Consider the following 27,098-nt stretch of genomic DNA (forward strand, 5'->3'; position numbering starts at 1 on the left):
AATTTGCCCAATCGACAATCAGGGCTTACGTTTGGGCTTGATAGTGGGCCAGGGAATCTGAGCCTGGTGTCTTAGCATAGTATATTCATCACAATCTTCTTTTATCCATTTTGTTCGGTTTATGGTGGACCCGTTTTCATTAATACCATCATATATAAATTTCAAAGGTTTAGGAAGTTGAAAGCAGTCAAGTTCCCTTTTCCAAGTGTTCCTTCTGCATATGCCCTATGTAACTTTAATATTAATAATAATAATTTAACACAGTGCAACAGTATACATATATATAGCTATGTAGGCAACTTTTGTAGGCATAAGCTAGAAGTTTTTAAAAATATATTTTGTGGATTTGAGGGTTTAGAATGAAAGTGAAAGTGAAATGTGAGAAAAAATAAAATAAAGTGGAAGTCAGATCCCGAGACCAGAAAAAGAGGACAGACGAAGGGAATGGATACGATCAAAGTGGAACTGAGATGAATAGATTTATAGATGATCATTCATTGTTTTTTTTTTTTTTTCTTTTTTCTTTTTCTTTTTCTTTATCTTCCCAGGTAGGATCAAAGGCATGCAGCTCTTTCCTCCCAAAAGCCCATTCTACTGATCATCACCTTCTTCTACCATTCCCTGACACCAAATTCTTCTTCTTCTTTAAAGCTTAGCTTCACGTGCACCTCTGTCAGAGTGGGTCCCACTTCCCCCCTGTCATCACGTGCCCTCCATATCCCCCTTCTTCCCTTCACATTTCTTCTTCATCAACACATGTCTCATTAAATGCTGAATGTCGTCTCCATCCTCAAATGCTTCAGATTCAGTCGGACATTATGGATATGTGGAAAATGACCCCCCACCCCACCCCACCCCATTACTTTGTTCAGTCTTGTATGCATATGAAGACTAAAATTTAATTGGTAAATTAATTGTGCAACTCGCAATTTACCTCAACAATCAAGAGTTATTACAGGGACCATGGTCCGTTTACACAACTGTATGGATGATCACAGTCTAAAAAGGACATCGTTTTACTCAATTTTTTTTACACAACCCACTACAACATACATTTTTATAACTCATACTGTACATTATTCTAAAGCATAATGCATATTATCCTTACCCCAGAAATTTCATTATTCTAACATATAATGTACATTATTTATAATTCATAAAATTCAACAACGTCGTTTTAGACCGTAGTCCACAACTGTGTAGACGGTCCACATAATAATTTACCCTCTGCAGTGACTCCAGGGACGTGGTCCTGTGGGCTTAGAATTAGTCCAACAAAAGTTGGATCACCTAAGTTTAAAAAAAAAAAAAAAAACACATCATTTTCAAACCTTAATGGCTTAATGACCAGATTACCAAGAGTTTCGGTTGTCCATACATGCCAAACCGACGGTTTTGAGAGGCTCAATACAACTTGAAAAATAAAATTCATTATTATCAGCAGATACAATGATAGGATCTCCGGGTGAAGAATAAACAATATTCTTCTGCAGCAGATATAGCTATTCTGGACTTACATTATTCTAATGGGAGAATTTTATAGACAGTAATCCAAAGGATTAATACTAAGAGCTTCACCGCCAAATATCTTGCACAAAACTTTCCTACATTTTGCATAATTGAGGATTATACCAACCAAGCATGCTTCACTGAGAATTCAATCTCTGGACATCTACCAACTGGTAAAGATCACCTCGCCTTTGCTTCTCCAATGGCAGATTTGTCCTGTATATATGTATGTATGTATAGCCCACATATCAGCAAATGGAAGAGGTTCAGAAAGTACGCAACAACGCACAAAATCACAAAGGAAAGGGTATGCTGCATGCAATGCAACACAAAATCACCTCCTAAGTTCAATTTGGGAATAGTCAATCTCCGAGATGATTATTGCCTCATCATGCTCGGTGGTAGCCAGTATTTCCCCAAACTGCCAATCAATTTCACACAATTAATTAATTATAAATGATAATTATACACTCTAAAGTTCTTGGACGAGCCTTAAAAAACTATGGTTTACTAATTGTAGAAGGAAAAGATCAAATCCCTTCTTTTTCTCTTCTTTATTCTCATCTTGTGGAGAGACTACTTGGCTACTTGCAGAATGCAGTAAGCATACAATAGCAACTAACCAACAGATCAAATGACCTTTCAAGAAAATAACACAGGATCGAACCCCGATGGTGAGGAGCATTGATTCTTTGGGCTGAGAAGATCGAGAAAGTATAGAACAGATACTACTTTGTAAAGAAACATGAGTGTTTCAAAAAAGAAAAAAAAAAAACATAAAAAGGAATCAACTTACTGGTCCAACAAGTGTGGAATGGCCCCAAGCCACATATCCTGCACCAGCATCTCGAGCAGGTGAACATGTTGCTACAAACAGCTGCAAAAGATAATCATAAACATGTTGTCTATATATGTTATGCCTCATAAGTGCAGTCACATATATGTATAAATATATCTTTCCCATTTATGCATTGAGTTGGAGATTTGTTTTTTGCGTTCTCCAATCAAGACACAACAGCCATTTCACATCAAATTTTCCCATCAATAGTTTTGCTTTTTCAATTTGAGGCCAGCCTCATTATTCCAACCAGATAATTAATGGGATGGAGGGAATTCAGATCAAGTTTATCTTAGATGGTAAAATGAAGACACATAAAAATGTATATGAGATACCTGATTATCTACAGCCCTGCAATAGGAATTAAAAAAACAGTCAGCAAGAAAATATATGTAATACCACCGAGTAGAGGGGTTGTATGAATGGCATAAAACAACTAACAGCACAATATATTATGCGTTGCAAAACAAAGGACTTGGCAATGTGCAATAGTACAATTGCAATTAAGAAGTGAACATCTTTAAATGAAAAATGTCATATTTACCTTGCTCTCTGCAGTAACTCCCAGTGGAGTGGTCCAGTAGTCATGTTAAACGCACCAGGATAGCAGATCAAGTGAACACCTGATGATCAAATGTCACTCTCAGTTGGTTGGCAAGATAAAAGAAGATAATGCAACAAAAAAAAAATTAGCACCAACCACTAATTGTCAACCAGACTACCAGAGTATTGCATTCAAGTTATATTAGGATGTAAAGTCAGAAATTTAAAGAGGAAAGGTGAAATTGGAGAAGACAGGCCAATAAATATATTTGCAGTAAATGAAGTTTGCTTGTTAGAATATTTATTATACAGGGGAAGTAAGACAAGCACCAGCATGTTATTGGACAAACTTATGCAGAAAGTATGAACAAAGCATTTAAATGGTATTATGATAAACTTATGTGGAAAAATATTAAAAGTTTTGATATATATATATATATATATATATATATATATATATATATATATATATAACAAGAGAAGTCCGTTGGTCATGGTATCAGAACATTTATCTCAAAAACAAACAAATAAATAAATAAAAAGTTCACAAAATGATGAACTAGCTTTCTAAAACAAAATGAAAGGCAGTTAGAATGATTAGCTATCACAAGGAGTTGGACTGTAAAAGTTAATATTTTCTTGTTTTGGGTGAGTAGACCTACAGAAATTAAACACCACCCAGTGTGTAACAAACAACCTGTTAATACTTCCTGCTAATATGAAACATTAAGGCCAATGGTAAAGGCATACACCATCCAATGACACTATGGATCAAGTTTATTCTTCTTTTTCTGTGTAACTCAATGCTACTAATTTTTTCCAGATAAAAAGAAGCAGTGGGCAATCTGTTAAGAGGTGTGTTGAGAATAACATATCGATATGCATGAAGCATAGAGTATTCTAACTAAAACAAAGTAATAAATACAGTTATATGATTATCAAAGTGGAAAAGCATAAATATATGTGATATTACTAGAAACTATATGTTTGGTTATTAATAAAGCAAGTATGAGCAGAATGGCTTTAAAGGAAAAAAGAACTGACCTCTTGATGCATATAACGTAGCTAACTCCTGAAAGCGAATATCATAACAAATGCCTATACCAATTCGTCCAACCTCTACAAAATATAATAATGAGAATTAAATAAAATTATCTTTCATACCTAAGGAGAATCTTTTTGGAGTAATAACTAATAACAAGTTCAAATCTATAACTAAATAATAAAGTATGAGAATTACCAGTGTCCACAACGGTAGGAGTCTGCCCGGCAGTGAGGGTCTTAGATTCCATAAAAGTTATTTTACCAGGAATATCAATATCAAAGAGGTGTATCTGTGAAGGAGAGATGTGTTAGTTAGAATTTTGATTCAATCAAGTTTCACACAGTCCAAACACAGTTAAAGATAAAATACAAAGTTTGTTAAGGAGAGGAAAAGAGACTGAACTTACTAAGTCGAAACACAATAATTTGAAAACAATTTAAATTTTTATACCAACAGAATCCCCCAGCATAGGAAGAAGAAAAGGAAAGGAGAAACTTAGAAAGACATCAATAACCTCAATTATAACCATGCTGAGGATTGTAGAATTAGCGTGTACAGAGTCATTGATGACTCAACCTGATCAGTCATTCAGAACAGAATTGAGAGGTACTTATGCTCACATATTCAGATAAATGTACAGTATTATTATCACTTAAGAACCACAGATTAATGGACAGAAAATTACCTTTCTATGTTTTGCTTTCAACTTTCCTTCACTGTCAAAGACACAGCATGTGTTATATAACTTATCCCCACTTCGTTCTGGAATTGAACCACCTATAATGGTGACCTTTAGAAGACGAGCAACTTCAGAAAGCATGGCCGTTGAAGGAGATGCTTCAGTACCAGCATCGATGTCCTCAGCATAAATTGGGAAACTATCATTTGAATATGGACTATTCCATATTTCCTATCAAAAGCAAATAACTTAATACAGACACAAATTCTCAATCAAGTCTTTTTTTTTTTAAATGTATTTTGTCAATTTCTTTTATCTTTTTAAGCCAGGATTTTTGTGACTATCACTGTAAACCAGGCTACCAAAATCAGTTACACTGTTGCACTTTAATGACCCTAAATTTTATGTTGCCATGTATAATGTACTTATTACCTAACAACCCAAACCAGAAATGTAGTTGCTGCAAAGTAATTTTAATTTTCAACACTGAATTTTGTATCACAACATACACAGTAATGAAAAGAATGGTGGAATGAAGGCAAGGCCTTTGCAATCTGTGGACAAAGGGCATTTTATTTTGAGAAAGTAATCTAAACAGTCGCACGATAAGGGTTGAACAATTAAGTAAAAGTGGGAAAAGCAGAAAAGTGGTAGAAATTCAATTCAAAATGTAATATTTAGACAACTTTCAAACTTTTCAATGGTCTATGAACATAAAAAACTATTTGGAAAAATACAATTATGTCTATTTTCTTTTCTACCATCTTTCATTCTGCAAATCTGTTAACTAAACAAGTTCTACTAATGAAAATGATCATCATCTATCAGAATCATAAAAATGAATATTAAGACAATTAAAAATAAAAATTAAAAAAAAAAAAAAAAAAAAAAAAAAAAAAAAAAAAACTCACAGGCAAAACTATGAGCTTAGCTCCCTTTTCAGCAGCCTCCTCAATAGCGGTTCTAGCATGAGCAATGTTTCTTTCCTTATCCGCCGTTACAGACAATTGGCACAGACCAATCTTAAACTGCTCACCAGATACAGATTAACAATAAATAAATTCATTCATTCACAATAAAAATTTATAGTAAAAAAAAAAATTGCAATTCACAATTGAGAGAGGGACCTTAGTGACGGGAGGAGTGGGCAACTGGATAGCAGGAGGAACCCTAGCCTGTTCCGGTTTGAAAGAGGCGGCCATGGATGAAGCTGAAGCAGAAACAGCGAGGGTTATACCTATACGCGCAGGGCTGTGGAGCTTCGAGAATAGGCTGTTGTGAACACTGGTTGTAATAACTTTATAGAGTAGAAACGATGGATGACGTTGCAACAGCAATGGCGTAAATCTTACGGTGGCGCGCGGCACACAGGATCGTATGGAAGCTAGATTCACGGATGAAGACAAGAAGAAGAACCCCAAATTTGCTCTCATTTCTCACTTCATTTTCTCGCCACTGCCGCTGCAAAGCCAAAGGTATCCCAGGCTTCCAACTACCAACAAGCCTATACGTCCCGTGCCTCTCAAGACGACGTCGTTTTGGAATGCGCGGTAGGAAGTTGACATAATTATGTATATTTGTTTATATAATTATGTATATTTTTTATTATGTATATTTTTTATACAATTATGTACATCCGAATCAGGAAATTTTTGTGTATTATGTTAAGAGTTGATGTGTATTATGTTAAAAGTTTATGTTTATTATGTATTATGTTAGATTATGTGTATTATCTTTTAAAAAAGAGTGTGTATTTTGTTATATAATTATGTACATTCATGTATACAATTATGTGTATTCCAGGGTTGCAAAACTCTCGCCTAGGCACCGAGTAATCGGCGCCTAGGCGCTAAGCGCCCCTAGGCCGTGGCGATTTCCCGCCTAGGAGACTGGCCGCCTAGGCGCCCGCCTAGCGCCTAATTCGACCGCCTAGCGCCTAACTCGGCCGATTACACCGAGTTAACTCGTCAATTTCTGTCGAGTTAGCCGAATTAACCCGGCCAACTCGATCTTGCTAATTTTTTTCATTTATATATACCGCCCGACTAGCGCCTAGCGCCTATTGCAACCATGGTGTATTCTAGTATAACATTATGTACATTTTTGAACATGAGATTTTTTTTAAGGAAAATTAACTGCCAAACACTGGGTAGCGAAATTTCAAAAAAAAAAAATAAAAATAAAAACGACGTCGTTTTGCATCTGAGCGCACAATGCAACGCACGCCGTAGTGCAGGACATAAATTGCCGTCTATCTATCTATCTATCTTCTATCTACTATAAGAGCCAATACATACTCATCAACAAAAATAAGAGTCAATAAAGTGATAAAATACTCATCAACAAAAATAAGTCAATGAAGTGAAGTGATAAAATTAGGCCTATATCAGTAACTAAAAAGAATGTCAGTTCGCCAAGACCTTGTGGTTTAATGACATCTGTGTTGAATTTCCATATGTGAGGTTGTGAGTTCGAGCCTCAGTGAAGGCGTTATTGGCTCATTGTGCTTTATAGTCGTTATTATTTGATAAAATGACTCATTGTGCTTTATAGTCGTTATTATTTGATAAAATGACTTGTTCAGATTATTTTGATTTTAGTTTTTCTTTTTATAATTTTCCTTCTTTACCCTTTATTATATTATTTTCTCCCTTAAATAACTAGGTATTCCGTTTTTTAAAACAAAAATCAAGGGTAGATTTATAAAGGAACTGAAATAAAATCAGGATGAACAGAATCTCAGTATAGATTGTTAACTTGAGAATAGGTTGTTGTACCTAACGAATAAGCTAGAGAATTAGAATAATGACATATAAAATGATAGAGCAAATACTAAACAAAAACATAAGGTTCCTACATTCACTATTAATGATGCCAATATAAGACCTAAGATTAGCTAAAGAAAACGCCATGTTGTGGCAAAGATTGGAGTAGTCTGAATAGATGCACGTCGTAGACAAGCCTCAATCCTTTAGTCAAGTTAGAGCTTCTTTGCATGTCATGGTTTCAGCCAACGGTGGAGAAGAGCAATTCTGAAGAGGACCATTTGCTGCAACCATAAACCCACCTATCGGCAAGAGAAGGATATCACCAAAGGAGGCTTTGCCCGTCCATTGATTGAAGCATGCGTCCATGAAGCAAGTGGCTCCAGTCTATTAGGAACACTTTGTGTTAGATTTTAATGGATACCAAACTTAGGAGTTTAGACCCCCTAATCTTTCTATTTCCTAGACTTAGGATAAGTCAGCTCAACATCATCGGCAACCAAGGATCACCCCAAACAAAAGTGTTAGCCCCGTCACCAACCCTACGTCTCACTCCATTGCAAATCAGCCCATGGGCAGCCATAATACTCTTACAGAAACTAGGGCAGTTACCAAGAGTGTCATCAATAAAATAAGTCTTAGGGAAATACCTTGCCTTATAAACCTGTGCGGCTAAAGATTGTGGCTCGGTGAGAAAACAACAATCTTGCTTACCCAACATTCAAATTAAAAGCATGCAATTCCTTGAACCCCAAGCCACCAAATTTCTTAGGAACACACAAACGGTTCCAAGCCAACCAATGAATCCCTTTGCCATTGGAACCACCTAAACCCCACCAATAGCGATTCATAATGCGCTCCAGTGCCAAACATAAAGAATCTAGAAGCAAAAACACACTCATAGAAAATGTAGGCATTGCCTGAGCTACACTTTTGAGAAGAATTTCCTTACCTGCCTTCGTGAGTAACTTCTTATTCCAGGCACCAATTCTCTACTTAATCTTTTCCTCAATGTAAGAGAAAACAATTTGTTTATTCCTTCCTATGAAGGAAGGCAAACCTAAGTACTTACCAAAATTGTCCACCTTAGCCACACCAAGAAGGCCTGCAACAAGATCATGTGTGTCCTCTATGGTATTTCTACTAAAGCAGATGTTGGATTTATGGAAGTTAACTGCTTGGCCAGACAGACTTTCATATGTGTGAAGGCAATGCTTAATCACTTCGGCTTCTTGAACATTGGCTTTGAAAAATTGTAGGTTGTCATCTGCAAAAAAACAAATGTGAGATAGAAGGAGCACCTCTAGCTACCCTACAACCATGAATGGAGTTTATCCTCCGAGCTTGCTGCAATAACAGGGAAAGTCCCTCAGTACAAATAATAAAAAGATAGGGTGAAAGTGGATCCCCTCGTCTCAGTCCACGCGTGGAAATCACCTGGCCCCCACTGCTGCCATTAATCAGAATATTATAAGAAACAGTAGTAACATACTTCATTACCAAATTCACTCATTCCTGACTAAAAGCCCAATGCCACCATCATATTTCTCAAAAAAAAAAAAAAAAAAAAAAAAAAGTCACTACATTCTATCATAAGCTTTAGTCATGTCCAACTTCAAAGCCTCACACCCTACCTTACCCAGATGTTTCCTATTCAAATAATGCCATATCTCTCATGCGATAAGAATATTATCTGTAATGAGCCTGTTAAGAACAAACGCACTCTGCGACTCAGAAATCACATCACACAACAAAGGTTTCATCCTATTTGCAATCATCTTAGTCATAATCTTATACACCACGTTACACAGAGCTATTGGTCTTAGATCAAACACCACTTCATGATCCTTTTTCTTAGGGATTAGCACAATATTAGTATCATTGAGTCCATCAGGCCGTGATCCCGAGTTCAGACAATCCAAAACAAACCTCGTTACATCTTCACCTACCACATCCTAAAGTGCTGATAAAACTCCAGATTCATCCCATTAGGACTAGGAGCTTTATCAAGAAACATAAAAGAAAAGAGTTGCGTTGATCTCCTCCTTCTTAAAAGGGGATCCAAGCATACTATTTTGGCTTTGAGATAGACGGGGTGAAATAGATGAAAAAAAATCGGTACCAGTATCAGTAGGCACGCTAGCATCGAAAATATCCTCATAATAATTGGGTTAACAAATTCCCCTTCAACCCAATTTCCCACACAGTCCCTGAGCTGTAAAAGTTTTTTTTTTTTTTCGTTTACGGGCAGAGGCATACCTGTGTGATAAAAGTGTGTGTTGGCATCAGCACCCTACAGCCAATGCTACTTAGCACGTTGCTTCCAAAAGGCATCCTCCTGAGCCTCAAGACAAGACAACTCCGTCTCTAACCTGCGAAATTCAGACAAAGAAAAGGGATCAGTGTGCCCACGCCACTTCATCAGCTCTCTACGCAGGCTCCCAATTCTTTTGCCAAACTTATGAAGCTGATCCTTTCCCCAACTCATCAGTCTATCACCACAGCCCCGTACACAATCCATCAGACCATTATCCCGCCCTTCAGACCAAGCATTCTCTAAAATACCACGACACTCCTCATCCAAAAACCATGCCATCTTAAAACAAAACTTACGACTACCTCTACCGCATCGGCTCCCTAACTCTTAAATGTCAAGGAAAATAGCTAAGTGATCCGATGTTCTAGTGAGGATATTCAGTACATTTGCAACTTCTTCCTACACCACTCTCCATTAGCTACCACTCTATCCAATCTCTCCTCCATCCAAGCCTCCATGTCTCTACCCTTTCCCAAGTGAAAGGATACCCCCCTCAGTCAGGACTTGCAACAAGCCACAGTCATCTAAAGCTTCTCCAAACCCACGAAGGAGGCCCTCAGGTTGTGGAATAGGCCCCGGTTTCTCATGCTTATATACAAGATCATTAAAATCCCCTATAACCATCCATGGTAGCGAAGAACGAGGACCGAGGTTCCTAATTAGTTCCCACAAGTCCCCAAGTCTTCTACGCTCTAGGAAGCTATAAAAGTAAGTCATCCTCTATGGAAGGTAGCCAGAGATGTTTACCACTACATTCACATGATTTTTAGAGAAGCTTAAAAGACTAGTTTATTATTCCTCCTCCATAATAGTGCAAACCACCGCTTAATCATGTCATATCATTCTATCAACATAAACCAAACCTTCAAAACCAATCTTAACCCTTAACCGCTCTACATGTTCCCTTCCTACTTTAGTTTCTATTAGAAAGACGAAATCTGGCATCTTACTAGACATAAAGTCCACCACTTCACAAACTGTACGTGGATTGTGTCAGATATGAAGAGTCTATGTATGTGAAGAGTCATAGGTATATGAAGAGTCATAGGGATGTGAAGAGGCATGATAACAGTAGCCTAGCATGTATATATATGGCAGTGTGGTTGTGTAGTTAAAATGGAGAAGTAAGATAAATATATAGAGTTTTATTTCTTAACATGGTATCAGAGCCCGGTGGGCATTGATCGACGCAAGGAGACGACGCCACCGGAGGAAGTAGAGCAGTCAACGGAGCCTCCACGCGCCGCCGCTTACCGGAGCTCCGGTGACCACGCGCCGGCGCGTGAGGCCTTTCCTGGTGACCTTTCTGGCAGAAATTTGTCTCCCTCGTCTCGTCTTGATGAGCCCGTTCCATCATGGTGTCATTGGTGCTTGTCTTCATCACTTTCGCGACTTCGTCTCTCTCTCACTTTCGACGCAGCAGAAGCAATGGTTGGCGATGCTGTAGTACCACCAGCAGCGGCAACCGGCGGTGACCAACAGCAAAGATAGCGGCGACGAGCAAGGGTGGCCAGCGAGGCTTCCCAGCAGTGGTTGGTGATGGCCGGCGGCGGCTGGGGTTGTGAATGGTGAAGTGACGGTGTTGTTAATGTTGAAATGTTGAGGATGAAGGATGAAGCTGATAAGAGAATAATTGGCCAGTATGCTTTTAGGTTATTTGTGTCGTTTGCTTTATTTTGTGGGCTTATTATTAAGTTTAGTTTATATATTCTTTGGGCTATGGGTCATAGGATTAGTCTCATATTTCGGTATGAGTTGAGTCAGTGCAGCTTGTTCAATGTGTATCAATCTGGGGTGCTGCAGTGATGGGCAGCACGGGTGCCAGGAGGGATGCGGACCTGGCATATGCCATGGCAGTTATGGGAGGCCGATGGCTGAAGAAGAATTGGTTCGGGATGAACCAATTTGTGAGTATGCACCAGGAAAACACTGGAGTTGGGCAGCGCTAATAATAGTTTGTGGTAGGGCTGGGCAAATCGGTTCGGATTACCCGAACCGAACCGAACCGGTTCGGTTTGGTTTGGTTTCTACCCGAAAGACCGATCGGTCCTAGTTTAGGTGAAACCGATCGGTTCGGTTCGGTTAAAAACCGAACCGATAACCCGATCGGTTTTCTGTTTTTTTTTTTTTAATATATTAATAGATATATATTATATTAAATGTTTAAGGTGAGGTTTAAACCCTTACTCATTTGATTATAAACTAAGAGCTTTACCCACTAAACTATACCCACATTCATGTCTATATTCACATTTGTATGCTAATAACGGTATACATTTTTCATTAAATATTGCACACTTCAAATATAATGAATAAAATTATCCGTACTACATTCTTGTTAGACTAAAATACCATTATACCGTTATTACACCGTTGCTATTTAATTCTAAAGTTTCATAATTCTATCATTATTATCACACACACACACACACACACACACACACACACACACACACACACACACACACACACACACACACACACACACACATATATATATATATATATATATATATATATATATATATATATATATATATATATAATTAACTATGATACCTGTTTCCTATTCTTTAATTATCATTTTATTAAAATCATTATATAATTACTTTAATTGTTGATTATATTTTAATTAAATTTTTATGTATATAAATATTATAACAATTAATAATTTTAACTCCTCAAGTCCTCAAATCCCAACTCCAAGTTGTAAGTCCAAACATTTGGTGTTTTAGTAATTTTTATTTTTCAAATATTAACTATAGATGAATGATTTTTCATTTTGTCATCAACAAAACACTTCAAGTGGCACTTCAAGTGAGTCAACTGAACAACCGGTCAGGCAACAAAAGAAACGTTCAAATAGTAAACTTTCACCTAAACCGAACCGAATACCGAACCGAAACTGAAACCGAACCGAACCGAACTTTTCAAACCGAAACCGAACTCTATTTTAAACCGAATGGTTTAATTTTTTTAAAACCGAAAAACCGAAACCGAAACCGAAACCGAAAAAAACCGAACTGAAACTCGAAGTGCCCAGCCCTAGTTTGTGGTGTGAAAGGCAGGAGCACTGCAGTGTTAGGCAGTGTTGATAACGGTGTGGGGTGTGAGTGGCAGGTGCGCTGTGGTGTTTGGCCTGATTTTGGCTTCGTGGAAGCTTTGTTGGTGCAACAAGTTGAGTTGTGGACTGATTTGGCACAGCGTGGTTTGAAGATTGTTCAAGTGGTTCGAGACATGAGTGTTGGTCTCGAAGGTTATAACTTTAGATGTGAAGTCCTATGGCTCATGTGATATGTATGTAACAAGTTGGGCATGATTCTGTGCTCCAACTTGAGGGGGAGTGTTAGATATGAAGAGTCTATGTATGTGAAGAATCATAGGTATATGAAGAGTCATAGGGATGTGAAGAGGCATGATAACAGTAGCCTAGCATGTATATATATGGCAGTGTGGTTGTGTAGTTAAAATGGAGAAGTAAGAGAAATATATAGAGTTTTATTTCTTAACAGATTGCACAAGCCACGACTGTTCCAACTCAAGGTACTCATTGCGTCGAGCAGGTCTAGGAGCTAGAACTCGCAAAAACAAGTTTTTTTTTAGACATCGGACATCGCTACATCACTCCCACTCAGCCCACTGCCGAACTCAGCCGCGACTCCCTCCAACTCATGGCGTCATTTAAGCACAAGACTGTCTGTGAAGAATACCCAACTAAACAAGATGGGAATGTAATTTTTTGTACGCTCCCCCTAAATCGGATTGAATAGACTGAATTTTGCATGAAAAAGAATGTTCTACCATCACACGAAAATGCTCAAAAATAGCATACATATCGGACTTTTGACGCATAGGAAAGAACCAAGTAAAACGCGAAAAATCATCCACAAAAATTACGAAATAACGAGAACAATTGTTAGATAGCAAAGACGCAGGGCCCCAAAATCAATATATAATAATTCAAGAACACAAGAGCTAGAAGAACTAACACGAGAAAGAGAAAAACGAGACGACTTCCTCAATTGACATGTTAAACATACTGACTCACTAACACTAGACGAAGTAGTTGGACAAGAATTCCAAATATGACCCAGGACGCAACGATGGGGATGACCCAATCGGTTGTGCCAAACTGAAGGAGAAGCGTGAGTAGACAACAACAAGCAAATAGAGACCCCCTGAACTGCTCTCTTTAAACAGAACCTCCTTGGTAATGAGATCCTTCACAAAAAAAGCAAGTGGGGTGAAACTCAAAGAAAACGCGATTGTCAGTTGCAAATCGCTAGACACAACAAAGAGACAAATAACTCAGGAACAATCAAGACATCAGACAATTTAAAAGAATGAGACGAAGTGGAAAAAGATGCATGACCAACACTATTAATAGGCAAACCTAAATTGTTTCCAACACGCAACATGTCAGAACCTGTATATTCAGCAGGAGTAGACAACAAGGTGGAGTCTGGCGTAGCATAATTTGTAGCACCAGTGTCCGGGAGCCAGTTTTGAGACCTTATGGAAGAAGAATCCTCACTAGAATAAACCATATGAGCCTAAGGTCCAAAATTGGTAGAATATCTCTAGTGACAAGAAACAACAGTATGCCCATGACCACTACAAATCTGACATCGCGGTGTGTACGAACGAGAGTTACGACCTCGACCACAGCCACCTCGCTGCCAACGGCCACGACCTCCACGTGCAGCACCACCACAGCCAGACCTGCATCCACCACGTTGTACCACCATAGCTGCAGGAACTACCGAGGGACCAGCCAAGACACCTCTAACGCCATAATCATCTCCGCAGATAAACTCATTGGCAACCAAAAAGTTAGATAGCTCAGTCAGTGTCACCAGTTCGCCCTTTGCCGTCAAGGTCGCTACGAGAGGTCAGAACTCCGGACGAAACCCCCTGAATATATATAGGTTTTGATCATCTATATTAACAGGACGACCGGCCAAGGTTAAATCTTCTACCAAAACCTGTGCACAACCGAGATAATCCGCAACAGATTCATCGCCCTGACGGAGACCTTGAAGCTGACCGAGCAACCGGAGCGTACAAGCATGTGTCGTCGAGCCAAGAGCTTGTTCAATGGAGAACCAAACCTGGCAAGAGGTAGTCTTGTTGACGGCGAGGTACCTCGCCTCTTCTGAAAGTGAGGAAATCAGCATGGATAAAATAGTTTGGTCTTGCTAGAACCAAGCAGCCACGGAGAGAGTTGCAGAAGCCACCAACGCCGGAGAGGAGGTTGTAGAGGTCGCCACCGGCGACGGATCAGGGACGGTAGCAGACGAGCACAAAATGGTTCAATCAACAAAGCCTAACAAATTTTGGCATCTCAAGAATGGAACTAATTGAGTTCATCAGAACAAATTGTTACAAGCCGTTAATTTGATTGAAATAAAATGATGAGCTCTGGATAAGAGTTATTAGAAATCACAGGCAGCGAAACAACGGCAAATAGTCCGCTCAGAAAATACTCCGGCAGAATTGTCATTGTCACCGGCCATAAAAAAAATCTAGCGACTAATACCAGATGAGAACATGTTTCTAAATATTATTAAAAATAGGAACGTGCAAAACATATATACATCAAATAAAATGATGAGCACGGGATAAAGAGTTATTAGAAATCACACACACCGAAACAACGACATCAGAAACAGTCCGCTCAGAAGAAATTTCGGCAGAACTGTCATTGTCACCCGCCATAAGAAAAATCTAGCGACTGATACCAGATGAGAAACAGGTTTCTAAATATTATTGAGAATAGAAACGTACAAAACATATATACAAGACTAGAGTCCTATACTGAATATACAAGCCTAGAGTCCTACAGCAAACATAATACAAAGCAGTAGTAGATTCCTAATAATACCAACAAAGCATGCTTCACTGAGAATTCAATCTCCGGACATCTACCAACTGGTAAAGAATAATACAAACCAAGCATGGTTCACTGAGAATTCAATCTCTGGACATCTACCAACTGGTAAAGATCACCTCGCCTTTGCTTCTCCAATGGCAGATTTCTCCTGTATGTATGTATGTATAGCCCACATATCAGCAAATGGAAGAGGTTCAGAAAGTACGCAACAACACACAAAATCACAAAGGAAAGGGTATGTTGCATGCAACACAAAATCACCTCCTAAGTTCAATTTGTGAATAGTCAATCTCCGAGATGATTATTGCCTCATCATGCTCGGTGGTAGCCAGTATTTCCCCAAACTGCCAATCAATTTCACACAATTAATTAATTAATTAATTAATAATAAATGATAATTATACACTCTAATCCCTATAATGATAATTGTAGAAGGAAAGGATCAAATCCCTTCTTTATTCTCATCTTGTGGAGAGACTACATGGCTACTTGCGGAATGCAGTAAGCATACAATAGCTACTAACCAACAGATCAAAATGACCTTTCAAGAAAATAACACAAAAGGAATCAACTTACTGGTTCAACAAGTGTGGAATGGCCCCAAGCCACATATCCTGCACCAGCATCTCGAGCAGGTGAACATGTTGCTACAAACAGCTGCAAAAGATAATCATAAACGTATTGTCTATATGTGTTATGCCTCATAAGTGTAGTCATATATATGTATAAATATATCTTTCCCATTTATGCAGAGAGTTGAACATTTGTTTCTTGGGTTCTCCAATCAAGAGCCATTTTACATCAAATTTTCCCATGATGGTAAAATGAAGACGCATAAAAATGTTTATGAGATACCTGATTATCTACAGCCCTGCAATAGGAATTAAAAAAACAGTCAGCAAGAAAATATATGTAATACCACTGAGTAAAGGGGTTGTATGAATGGCATAAAACAACTAACAGCACAATAGATTATGCATTGCGAAACAAAGGTCTTGGCAATATGCAATAGTACAATTGCAATTAAGAGGGGAACATCTTGAAATGAAAAATGTCATATTTACCTTGCTCTCTGCAGTAACTCCCAGTGGAGTGGTCCAGAGGTCATGTTAAACGCACCAGGATAGCAGATCAAGTGAACACCTGATGATCAAATGTCACCCTTAGTTGGTTGGCAAGAAAAAAGAAGATAATGCACGAAAAAAAAAATAATAATAATAAATAAATAAAATAAAAAACACCAACCACTTATTGTCAACCAGAGTATTGTATTCAAGTTATATTGGGATGAAAAGTCAGAAAATTTAAGAGAAAAGGAGAAATTGGAGAAGACGGGCCAATAAATATATTTGCAGTAAAAGAAGTTTGCTTGTTAGAATATTTATTATACGGGAAGTAAGACAAAAGCAGTAGCATGTTATTGGACAAACTTATGCAAGAAAGTATGAACAGAGCACTTAAATGGTATTATGATAAACTTATGTGGAAAAATATAAGAAGTTTTCATACATATATATATATATATATATATATATATATATATATATATATATATATATATATATATATATATATATATATATATATATATTATAATAATAATAATAATAATAATAATAATAATAATAACAAGAGAAGTCCGTTGGTCATGGTATCAGAACATATATCTCAAAAACAAAAAATAAATAAATAAAAAGTTCACAGAATGATGAACTAGCTTTCTAAAACATAATGAAAGGCAGTTCGAATGATTAGCTATCACAAGGAGTTGAACTCTAAAAGTTAATATATTCTTGTTTTGGGTGAGTAGACCTACAGAAATTAAACACAGTGCAGTGTGTAACAAACAACCTGTTAATACTTCCTGCTAATATGAAACATTAAGGCCAATGGTAGAGGCATAGGAATATATGTGATATTACTAGAAACTATATGTTTGGTTATTAATAAAGCAAGTATGAGCATAATGGCTTTAAAGGAAAAGAACTGACCTCTTGCTGCATATAACATAGGTAGCTCCTGAAAGCACATATCATGACAAATGCCTATACCAATTCGTCCAACCTCTGCAAAATAGAATAATGAGAATTAAATAAAATTATCTTTCATACCTAAGGAGAATCTTTTTTGAGTAATAACAAGTTCAAATCTATAACTAAATAATGAAGTATGAGAATTACCTGTGTCCAAAATGGTAGGAATCTGCCCGGCAGTGAGGGTCTTAGATTCCATAAAAGTTATTTTACCAGGAATATCAATATCAAAGAGGTGTATCTGTAAACGAGAGATGTATTAGTTAGAATTTTGATTCAATCAAGTTTCACACAGTCCAAACTCCAAACACAGTTAAAGATAAATACAAACTTTGTTAAGGAGAGGAAAAGAGACGGAACTTACTAAGTCAAAACACAATAATTTGAAAATAATTTAAACTTCTATACCAACAGCATCCCCCAGCATAGGAAGAAGAAAAGGAAAGGAGAAACTTAGAAAGACATCAGTAACCTCAATGATAACCATGCTGAGGATTGTAGAATTAGAGTGTACAGGGTCATTGATGACTCAACCTGATCAATCATTTGGAACAGAATTGAGAGGTAATTGTGATCACATATTCAGATAAATGTACAGTATTATCACTTAAGAGCTTGTGATGGAAACACTTCCAGTGAGTCACTAATCATTACAGATGAATGGACAGAAAATTACCTTTCTGTGTTTTGCTTTCAACTTTCCTTCAGTGTCAAAGACACAGCATGTGTTATATAACTTATCCCCACTTCGTTCTGTAATTGAACCACCTATAATGGTGACCTTTAGAAGACGAGCAACTTCAGAAAGCATGGCCGTTGAAGGAGATGCTTCAGGACCAGCATCGATGTCCTCAGCATAAATTGGGAAGCTATCATTCGAATATGGACTATTCCAAATTTCCTAGCAAAAGCAAATAACTAAATACAGACACAAATTCTCAATCAAGTCTTCTTCTTCTTCTTTTTTTGGTGTTTATGTATTTTTTCAATTTCTTGTATCGTTTTAAGCCAGGACTTTTGTGACTATCGCTGCAAACAAGGCTACCAAAATCAGTTACACTGATGCGCTTTAATGACCCTAAATTTTTTGTTGTCATGTATAATGTATTTATTACCTAACAACCCAAACCAGAAATGTAATTGCTGCAAAGTAATTTTATTTTTCAACACTGAATTTTGTATCACAACACAACAGTAATTAAAAGAATGGTAGAATGAGGGCAAGGCCTTTGCAATCTGTGGACAAAGGGCATTTTATTTTGAGAAAGTAATCTAAACAGACGCACGATAAGGGTTGAACAATTAAGTAAAAGAGGGAAAAGCAGAAAAGTGGTAGAAATTCAATTCAAAATGTAATATTTAGACAACTTTCAAACTTTTCAATGGTCTATGAACCATAAAAAACTATATGAAAAAATACATTGGCCCTGTTTGGTAACATAGTTAGCTTATCAACAAATTTTTTGCTTGTTTAACCACTATTAGCAGTTTATAACTTGGTTAAACAATCAATATAAGTGTTTGATTAATTAACTTTTTGTAATAGCTTATTGCTCCAAAACACTAAAATTCAAAAAACTGCTCAAAGGAGCTTTTTCAATTAGCTTTTTGAGAAAGTCATTTTGCATATAATCAGCTATCAGCTAAAAGCTAATTTACCAAACATCTTTCTACAATCGGCTAATGATATCAACTAGTCAAACTCACTACCCAGCTAATAGCTATTTACCAAACACTCCCAATGTCTATTTTCTTTTCTACCATCTTTCATCCTGCAAATCTGTTAACTAAACAAGTTCTAATAATGAAAATGATCATCATCTATCACAATCATAAAAATGAATAACAAGACAATTGAAAAAAAAAAAAAAAAAAAAAAAAATCTCACAGGCAAAACTATGAGCTTAGCTCCCCTTTCAGCAGCTTCCTCAATAGCGGTTCTAGCATGAGCAATGTTTCTTTCCTTATCCGCCGTTACAGACAATTGGCACAGACCAATCTTAAACTGCTCACCGGATACAGATTAACAATAAATAAATTCATTCATTCACAATAATAATTTTAAAAAAAAAAAAAATTGCAATTCACAATTGAGAGAGGGACCTTAGTGACGGGAGGAGTGGGCAACTGGATAGCAGGAGGAACCCTAGCCTGTTCCGGTGTGAAAGAGGCGGCCATGGATGAAGCTGAAGCTGAAGCTGAAGCAGAAGCAGTGAGGGTTATACCTATACGCGCAGGGTTGTGGAGCTTCGAGAGTAGGCTGTTGTGAACACTGGTTGTAACTTTATGGAGTAGAAAAGATCGATGACGTCGCAACAGCAATGGCGTAAATCTTACGGTGGCGCGCGGCGCACAGGATAGTATGGAAGCTAGATTCACGGATGAAGACAAGAACCCCAAATTTGCTCTCATTTCTCACTTCATTTTCTCGCCACAGCCGCCGCAAAGCCGAAGGTATCCCAGGCTTCCATTCCTTCCAAGTTCCAACCACCAACAGGCCTATACGCTGTCGTATCACCATTTTGCTCTTCTACTTTGTCCTATTTTATATTACTAGTATTTGTCCCGTGTGATGCACGAAAAATATGTTATAAAAAGGTTTATTCATATATCAATTTTTTGTTATTTAATAATTATCACTCGCGCTATGCACGGGAAAAAATTATGTTATTATAAAAAAATAATAAAAAAAATATTTTAAATTACTTAATATAATAATATTTTTGAGCTTTCATTGGTCAAATATTTATTATTTTTATAGAATACAAAATTACAATTAAAATTAAAATTAAAATTTTGTATGGTTAATATAATCTCTAATTATGTACATATTCAAATAAACTTATAGAGAGAATTTACATAATTACATTGATTTATTCTTAATTATATTTAGAAAGCAAATTTCAAATTTTGTATGAGTAAATTTAAACTCTAATTGAACATATTTTTCTTATATGATTATATAATATATTCTCTATGCACGTGTCATTCCGTAAACCCAAATGTCATTCTATTAGTCCAAGACCACTTTTTGTGGAGATAATTCAAATGTATTTTTTTTCTTTTAAAAGTCCTAAGTTTAGAAATCCAGAAAAACATTAAAACTCATACGATATATACATTTATATATATTTAAATTTTTATTTATGGCTCAAATGATTTTTTTATTTATTCTGAAGTCCAATAATTGACCCACGGCTCCCAACATTTGCTTTCTTCATCCATTCTCGCTTCTGCCATTTCTTTGAAGCATTTGAGAGTGAGAAAAATTATATGTAGAGGCTTGCATTAATTGCACTGTTTCAGATATCGAATAAGCTTTCATCAAAAATTTAATTAATATTGTAATCCCAAGAAGCACCATAAATAACAAAAGCATATCAAATAAACTTTCATTGTAAAGCTAGAGATTTAATTGATAATGCATCGTTTCATATTTTCTATTAATCGGGAATCGGAATCCTTAATCCTAATATCATAACATTTAATAACTCCATTAATTCAATAAATGTAATCCTTTGTTATGGGCGAGAAAAAAATAGCTATTTTATTTTTCAAATGTTGTGTTTTTTTTTTTTTTTTATAGTAAAGGATGTTGTGGCTATTTTATATTTATAGCTAGTAATAATAATAATGTTGGTAATTAATTGTAACATTAATTTTAACTATATGGTTTGGGAAGAAACATTAATTGTAACATTAATTACTTCCCAAACCATATAGCTTTATTATAGTTTAGATTGGAATAAGGGTCGAATAAGCCACTGAATTGTACACCAAGTTGCAATTAGGCCATCGAACTTAAGAAAAGTACAATTAGGTCCCTAGACTACACAAATTCATGCAATTAGGTCTAAAATGACCTGTTTACCTAATACTTTGCTGACGTGGAGGTTGCGGATTTTAAAAATAATTTTTAAAATAATTTTAAACAAAAAAATTAATTTAAAAAAAAAAAAAAAACAGAACGGCCGTTCTGGTTTTTTTTTTTTTTTTTTTTTTTTTTTTGGTTTAAAATTAGTTTAAAAATTATTTTTAAAATCTGCAACTTACATGGCAGGTAAACAGGTCATTTTAGATCTAATTGCATAAATTTGTATAGTTTAGGGACCTAATTGCATCTTTTTTTAATTCGATGGCCTAATTATAGTTTGGTGTGCAGTTCAGTGACTTATTTGATCCTTATTCTTATATTATTTATTGAAAAAAAATAAAATATACCTTCAACTATTGATGAAACAACATTGAAACTTTTAAAGCCTCAATTAAACATGCAAAATTAGTAAAATTGTTCATTTAGACCCTATTTGTCATTTTTTTTTTCAATTAACCTTGCATTGGGTCACTTGCAACCACATCATATTTAAATTGTACATTTAGGGTCCGTTTGGAAAGCAGGAAAATGACTTATGGAAAATGAGTCATTTTTCAGAAAACATTTTCCATTTCGTGTGTTTGGCAGCACGACAGAAAACAGTCTTTGTGTGTTTGGTTCATTTTCGAAAAATGAGATAAAATTATATAATTAACCATTTTATATAATTAGTTATTTTATTTAAAATAAAAAATTATAATAAAATTTATTTTTTAAAAGCAAATAATATTAATTATTAAAAAAAAAAACGGTTCCGGCGAGGGAAACCAGAGAGAATGACTTCTCTTTGGTTTCCCAGACTTTTCTCTGGTTTCTTCTGGCGAAACCAGAGAGAAGGTTCCGGCGAGGGAAACCAAAGAGAAGTTCTCTCTGGTTTCCCTCGCCGGAAGGAACCAGAGAGAACTGTTTTTTGTTTCCCTTCCCCTTCCTCACTGTTTTTTGTTTGTTTGTTTTTTTTTTTTTTTTTTTTAAGATTTCCGGCGGAAACCAGTGGTCTGGTTTCTGCCGGAAACCACAGCTTTGGTTTCAGGCGGAAACCAGAACACTGGTTTCCGCCGGAAACATTATTGGTCATTGGCGGAAAATGACTTCCGCCAAAATTTGGCGGAAGTCATTTTCCGCCAAATTGGCTTGGTTTTCTCCAGTCAACGGAAAATGTTTTTCGTTGACTGGGTTTTCCAAGCCTTGCCAAACATGGGAAACCCGGAAAATGACTTTCATTTTCCGGGTTTCCAAACACAACCTTAGCATTATATTCCTATTAAATATTATTTTTATAATATTTTATTTTATATTCTTCAACATTAGTTCCTTCTGTCCCTATTGTCGTCACCACCTTGTCATCACCACTCAATCGTTGTTGGGGACAACATTGTGCCAACAGTTGCATTGCCTTCTTCCATCAAAGAAGGCCATAGTCTTCTTTGATTGGAGAAGGCAATGTGGCGATCATCTTATTCAGATTTGGAGAAGGCAAGATGGCAAGTTGGACAATGATATCGTACAATTGTCAGATAAAAAATGACATGTAAGCAAAAGTTTGCTACATCATCATTTTAAAGGTTATTGGTAAAGTTTAGATAGACGATTTTACTTAGTTTAAGCGTTTATTAGTTGTAATTTTTTAAAATTTGAGGGTTTAATTTAATTATTATTTAATCAATAATTGGATAACATATTACACTCTTTTCCAAAATTTATTTGTTAAAAAAATCAAAGAATATACACCTGAAAGGTCTTCGTCTCCTGCCACGGAGACGAAGAAATCGTCTCCGGCCGTTATGTTTTTTTATTTAGTTATTTTAAATTTTTTGTTTAAACTTATTTTTAAAATTCACAACCTCCACGTCAGCAAAGTATTAGGTAAACGGGTCATTTTAGATCTAATTGCATAAATTTGTGTAATTTTAGGGACCCAATTATATATTTTTTTAAATTCGATAACCTAATTATAACTTGGTATGCAGTTTAGTGACATATTTGACCCTTATTCCTTTCTATTTTTAGCTTTACAAGCTCTAAGTTGCTTTGAGCCCTTTCTTCTTCAAATATTCACTATTACATTGCATTCGATCCATTCAAATAAAGTTGAAATCCAACCAATTATCTCATGTTAGGGCCATAGCGTTCTAATAATCTAAGCCATTCTTGGATCTAAAACCCAACACATGTCAAAATAATACTAGCCCCCACACAATTATTTACTAATAAAATGGTAATTCAAACTTTTCAAAAGCAACTCCAAGATTGTGATCAAGGGTAAAGGTCATGACAACATCCCATAAGAAGTGGGGCACAAAAATACATTAACCTAGTTGGTTTATAATCAACTAAATAAATGGAGTCATAAAAAAAATGGAATCACAAGCTTATGATAAAAATGAACTGTTTCCGTAAAAACTTATAGTATATATATATGAATATTAGATTGATGTTTTTTTTTTTCAAATAAAACTCAAATTTTATTCACACATATATACGCTAGACTGTTAGAGTGATGCTACACACGTACTCCTCCAAAAATTTCTTTCTTAATTTTTCATTCTTATGTGATACTCAATAAATATAAGTCACATAATGAGAGAAAACATTAAGAAAACTTTAGGGCGGAGGGAATATCATTTTCCTTTATGGGGTGTTTGATTTGATGGAAAAAAAATTCCAAAGAAATTTTTTTTTTTTTTTTTAATTTGACCGTTTGGTTCACTGAAAAAAAAAAAGATTCTTTAGTTATGAGAGCCAGTTTTTCAAGAGGGTTGAAATTTTATTTTCCATACAAATTGAAAACAAAAAGTGAACCGACATGATTATGTTACCCTTATGATTCATTCTTAATTTTATTATCATTATTATATTGTAGAAGCTATATGTCTTAATACTCATTATATTCCTTACAATTTCAAATGCAACCAAACAATGAAATAATCAATATTCCTTGTAATTTATTTTCTGCCAACTAAACAATGGAATAAATCTTTCTAGTAATTGTTTTTCCATGAAATTTCAATTCCTTTTCCTCTCAAATATTTTTCGCGAACCAAACAGACCATTACATTATTATTATTATTATTATTATTATTATTATTATTATTTATCTTTGTTTTCATCATGTGAGTTAAACTAACATACAACGCAACGCAAAAATAATTTGGTTCCCAAACACGGCTTAATGCTAAAACTCAAATTTAAACTCGAATACTTTGATTGAACTAACGGTTATTAACCGCCGCCTTCTTCCCGCCTCATTCATCACTTTGTTTCCATTTCCAAACTCTCATAATTTCATTCAGTCTGACGCTGATTAACCCTGGCCTGCCCTCCGCCGTCTCGATCTGCCGCCAACTCAGCTTAGTCTTCTCGCCCCAACGGGGCCGGAAAAATGGCAGACCCTTCCACCACTCTTGGCTCTGCCTTTTTCCCCTGCTACGATCACCACAAACACCACCCTTTTGATCCCCATCATCATCATTTGCCCTTCGATCAATCCGGTGAAATCCCCTCCTTCTTCTCCCCGCAATCTGATTTCGATTTTCCATTCGACGGTGGCGATTACGCCGCCGAAGATAATATTGCATACCCCTCCCATCCCCTAGTGGATCCTGCTGTTCTTTCTTCTACAACGTTTGGAGAAGTTAAGGATGTTCCACAAGTCTGGTCGGAGGACGTGGAAAATCCTACGCCGATCTCCGCTTGGCCGCCGGCAATGGCATCTATATGTAATAATTCTTGTCAAGTTCTCCGAGAAATCACTCATACCAATGGTGCGTGTACTGGAATGAAGTTCTTGAATTTGTTAAGTTTCTGCAGAATCTCATTTTGTATTTTGTGATCGATCGCTTTGTTAGGTTTGTATATGCTGAGGCTTGAGATTCATGGAGGCCTCGGGATGATCGCTCATGCAGTACTAGAGAAATGCTGTTTGGATTTTTTGTCTCAAAATCCCGAGTACCAGACCTTTGAGTAAGGAGATTATTGATCCTAAATTTGTAACTTAAATGAGTTCTTAATGTTTTGAGTTCCAGTTTTTCCCAGGAAAGCATGAGTGCAGTGAAGCAATTCTTAGTTGGGTATTTTGAGGATCGCAAACAGGAGGGATACGTTGTGCTTGAAGATCCACTCTGGGAATTCTATGAAGCTTTGAGTGTTGGTCATGGAGGGGGTGAAGATATGGACATTGACAACTTCTTCCAACTTCCCCCTACTACACATTCAGGTGTCTATACTTTTTCTTCTCAATTTGTAAACCCAATCAATTGTCTGTTGATTAATCTTAAACCTCCAAAATTCCTGTCCAAGGACACTAGAGAAGGTAAACCCAATCAATTGTCAATTGACTAATCCTAAACCTCCAAAATTCCTAGCCGAGGACACTAGAGAAGATAAAGCCAATCAGTTGTTAATTGACTAATCCTGAATCTCCAAAACTCCTGCCTAAGGGCGCAGGAGGAAGTAAACCCAATCAGTTGTCAATTGACTAATCATGAACCTCCAAAACTTCCAATTTATATTTACATCTCTGATTTGATTTGATGAACCTCCAAAACTTCTGCCCAAGGGCGCAGGAGGAAGTAAACCCAATCAGTTGTCAATTGACTAATCCTAAACCTCCAAAACTCTAGAGGAGATAAACTCAATCAAAACTATTAGTTTCCATCCTTGCCTAAACTCCTGGCCAAGGGCACTGGAGGAGGTAATCCCAATCAGTTGTCAATTTTAATTCCCATCTATATACTCTGTGCATAAGGAGTCTTCATCACCTCTAATTAGGTTTTTTGAGTTTGGGTCTCCCAATAACCCCCGTATCTTAAGTGGGAATCAAACCAAGCCCACCTTGCTCTGCTAAAACAAGATTTCTAAGATGACTCTTGGACTATTCAACTCAGCCCCATAGGGCTTCTTCTCAATTCTTGTTGACCAAACTCCATTATATTAGAGAAAGGTATTTGCATTGCAGCCAAAGTGATAGATGCCCGTGCATTATATATATTCTTGACAAACTAAACTAAACAGGGAATAATCATAATGAAAAGAATGAAGAAGCAGAAGTTAAAGCCCAGAAGATCCCCCTCTCAGCTCAGAGGGAAAGAACAGGGAAGCTGAGACTCAAAGACTTCGCAGGGTACCTTCATCTGCCCATAGAGGAAGCGGCGAGAAGAATGAACATATGCCCAACAGTTATGAAGAAGATTTGCAGGAGAGATGGGCTGTTGCGATGGCCTTACAGGAAGATAAGGAGCATTCACAGAAAAATCTCCAACAGATCAAAGAGCTTATCTGCAGGGAACGTCGACGCCCAAGAAAGGGAGCGAGCCCGCGCAGATATCCTCGAACTTCAACAAGAACTCGCCAGGATTTCTGAAGCTTTCTTTGATTGAATCATTTCTTTATGTTTTTTAAAAGTATTGTTTTTGGCGGCAAAATCGATTGTCATTTACATAAATAAAAAACAAAAAGGAAAAAGGGGGAATTCATTTTTTAATTAGTAGTTTGAAATTAACAAAAATAACAATATTATACGGAGTATATATGTTATTTTTGTAGCAATACTCTCGGGAGGGTGGGTGATTGTGACTTGACTGAGAGTCCGAGACTCAGTTAGAGC

The 27,098-nt window shown here is 36.4% G+C and overlaps 2 protein-coding genes and 1 long non-coding RNA gene across 7 annotated transcripts; 1 reads left to right on the forward strand and 2 right to left on the reverse strand.

Annotated features, from left to right (window-relative positions):
* Positions 1-1,368: 1,368 nt before the first annotated feature.
* LOC109183173 (omega-amidase, chloroplastic-like) lies at positions 1,369-20,122 on the reverse strand. 5 transcript variants are annotated; one of them, XM_019333361.1, is made up of 11 exons: positions 19,726-20,122; positions 19,511-19,627; positions 18,299-18,523; positions 17,770-17,863; positions 17,581-17,655; positions 16,654-16,732; positions 16,445-16,460; positions 16,166-16,246; positions 15,851-15,933; positions 15,658-15,737; positions 1,369-1,615 (listed from the first exon to the last, which is right to left on the reverse strand). In XM_019333361.1, the coding sequence occupies exons 1-10, from the start codon at positions 20,032-20,034 to the stop codon at positions 15,659-15,661; spliced, it is 1,158 nt and encodes a 385-aa protein (XP_019188906.1). In that variant the 5' UTR covers positions 20,035-20,122; the 3' UTR covers positions 1,369-1,615; position 15,658. The 5 variants fall into 5 exon arrangements, with proteins under 5 accessions (XP_019188906.1, XP_019188911.1, XP_019188910.1 ...); XM_019333366.1 differs by lacking the exons at positions 15,658-15,737; positions 15,851-15,933; positions 16,166-16,246; ... (4 more) ...; positions 18,299-18,523; positions 19,511-19,627 and adding exons at positions 1,848-1,930; positions 2,306-2,386; positions 2,683-2,698; ... (4 more) ...; positions 5,526-5,642; positions 5,742-5,851 and having other exon boundaries at positions 1,369-1,725; positions 19,854-20,109; XM_019333365.1 differs by lacking the exons at positions 15,658-15,737; positions 15,851-15,933; positions 16,166-16,246; ... (4 more) ...; positions 18,299-18,523; positions 19,511-19,627 and adding exons at positions 1,848-1,930; positions 2,306-2,386; positions 2,683-2,698; ... (4 more) ...; positions 5,526-5,642; positions 5,742-5,851 and having other exon boundaries at positions 1,369-1,725; positions 19,848-20,109.
* Positions 9,945-13,050, reverse strand: LOC109183175. The gene is made up of 3 exons (XR_002054504.1): positions 12,961-13,050; positions 9,989-9,994; positions 9,945-9,954 (listed from the first exon to the last, which is right to left on the reverse strand). It is a non-coding gene; the product is annotated as an uncharacterized LOC109183175 (long non-coding RNA).
* Positions 20,123-24,875: 4,753 nt separating the features above from the next.
* On the forward strand, positions 24,876-26,871 carry LOC109183155. The gene is made up of 4 exons (XM_019333340.1): positions 24,876-25,257; positions 25,342-25,456; positions 25,519-25,805; positions 26,507-26,871. The coding sequence occupies exons 1-4, from the start codon at positions 24,876-24,878 to the stop codon at positions 26,869-26,871; spliced, it is 1,149 nt and encodes a 382-aa protein (XP_019188885.1).
* The last annotated feature ends 227 nt before the right edge of the window (positions 26,872-27,098 follow it).

The sequence above is a fragment of the Ipomoea nil genome, unplaced genomic scaffold (assembly GCF_001879475.1).
Source record: "Ipomoea nil cultivar Tokyo-kokei standard unplaced genomic scaffold, Asagao_1.1 scaffold1101, whole genome shotgun sequence".
In the NCBI taxonomy this organism is placed as follows: Eukaryota; Viridiplantae; Streptophyta; class Magnoliopsida; order Solanales; family Convolvulaceae; genus Ipomoea; species Ipomoea nil.

Bases quoted from the DNA above. Each gene is read 5' to 3' on its own strand.
- LOC109183173 (XM_019333361.1), bottom strand. From the start codon at position 20,034: ATGAGAGCAAATTTGGGGTTCTTGTCTTCATCCGTGAATCTAGCTTCC. The intron at 17,864-18,298 runs GTAATTTTCTGT...TCTCGTTTACAG, and splicing joins TGAAAGCAAAACACAGAAAG to ATACACCTCTTTGATATTGA. The intron at 15,934-16,165 runs GTAAGTTGATTC...ATTGATTGGCAG, and splicing joins ATTCCACACTTGTTGAACCA to TTTGGGGAAATACTGGCTAC.
- LOC109183155 (XM_019333340.1), top strand. From the start codon at position 24,876: ATGGCAGACCCTTCCACCACTCTTGGCTCTGCCTTTTTCCCCTGCTAC. The intron at 25,258-25,341 runs GTGCGTGTACTG...TCGCTTTGTTAG, and splicing joins AGAAATCACTCATACCAATG to GTTTGTATATGCTGAGGCTT. The intron at 25,806-26,506 runs GTAAACCCAATC...TAAACTAAACAG, and splicing joins GTCCAAGGACACTAGAGAAG to GGAATAATCATAATGAAAAG.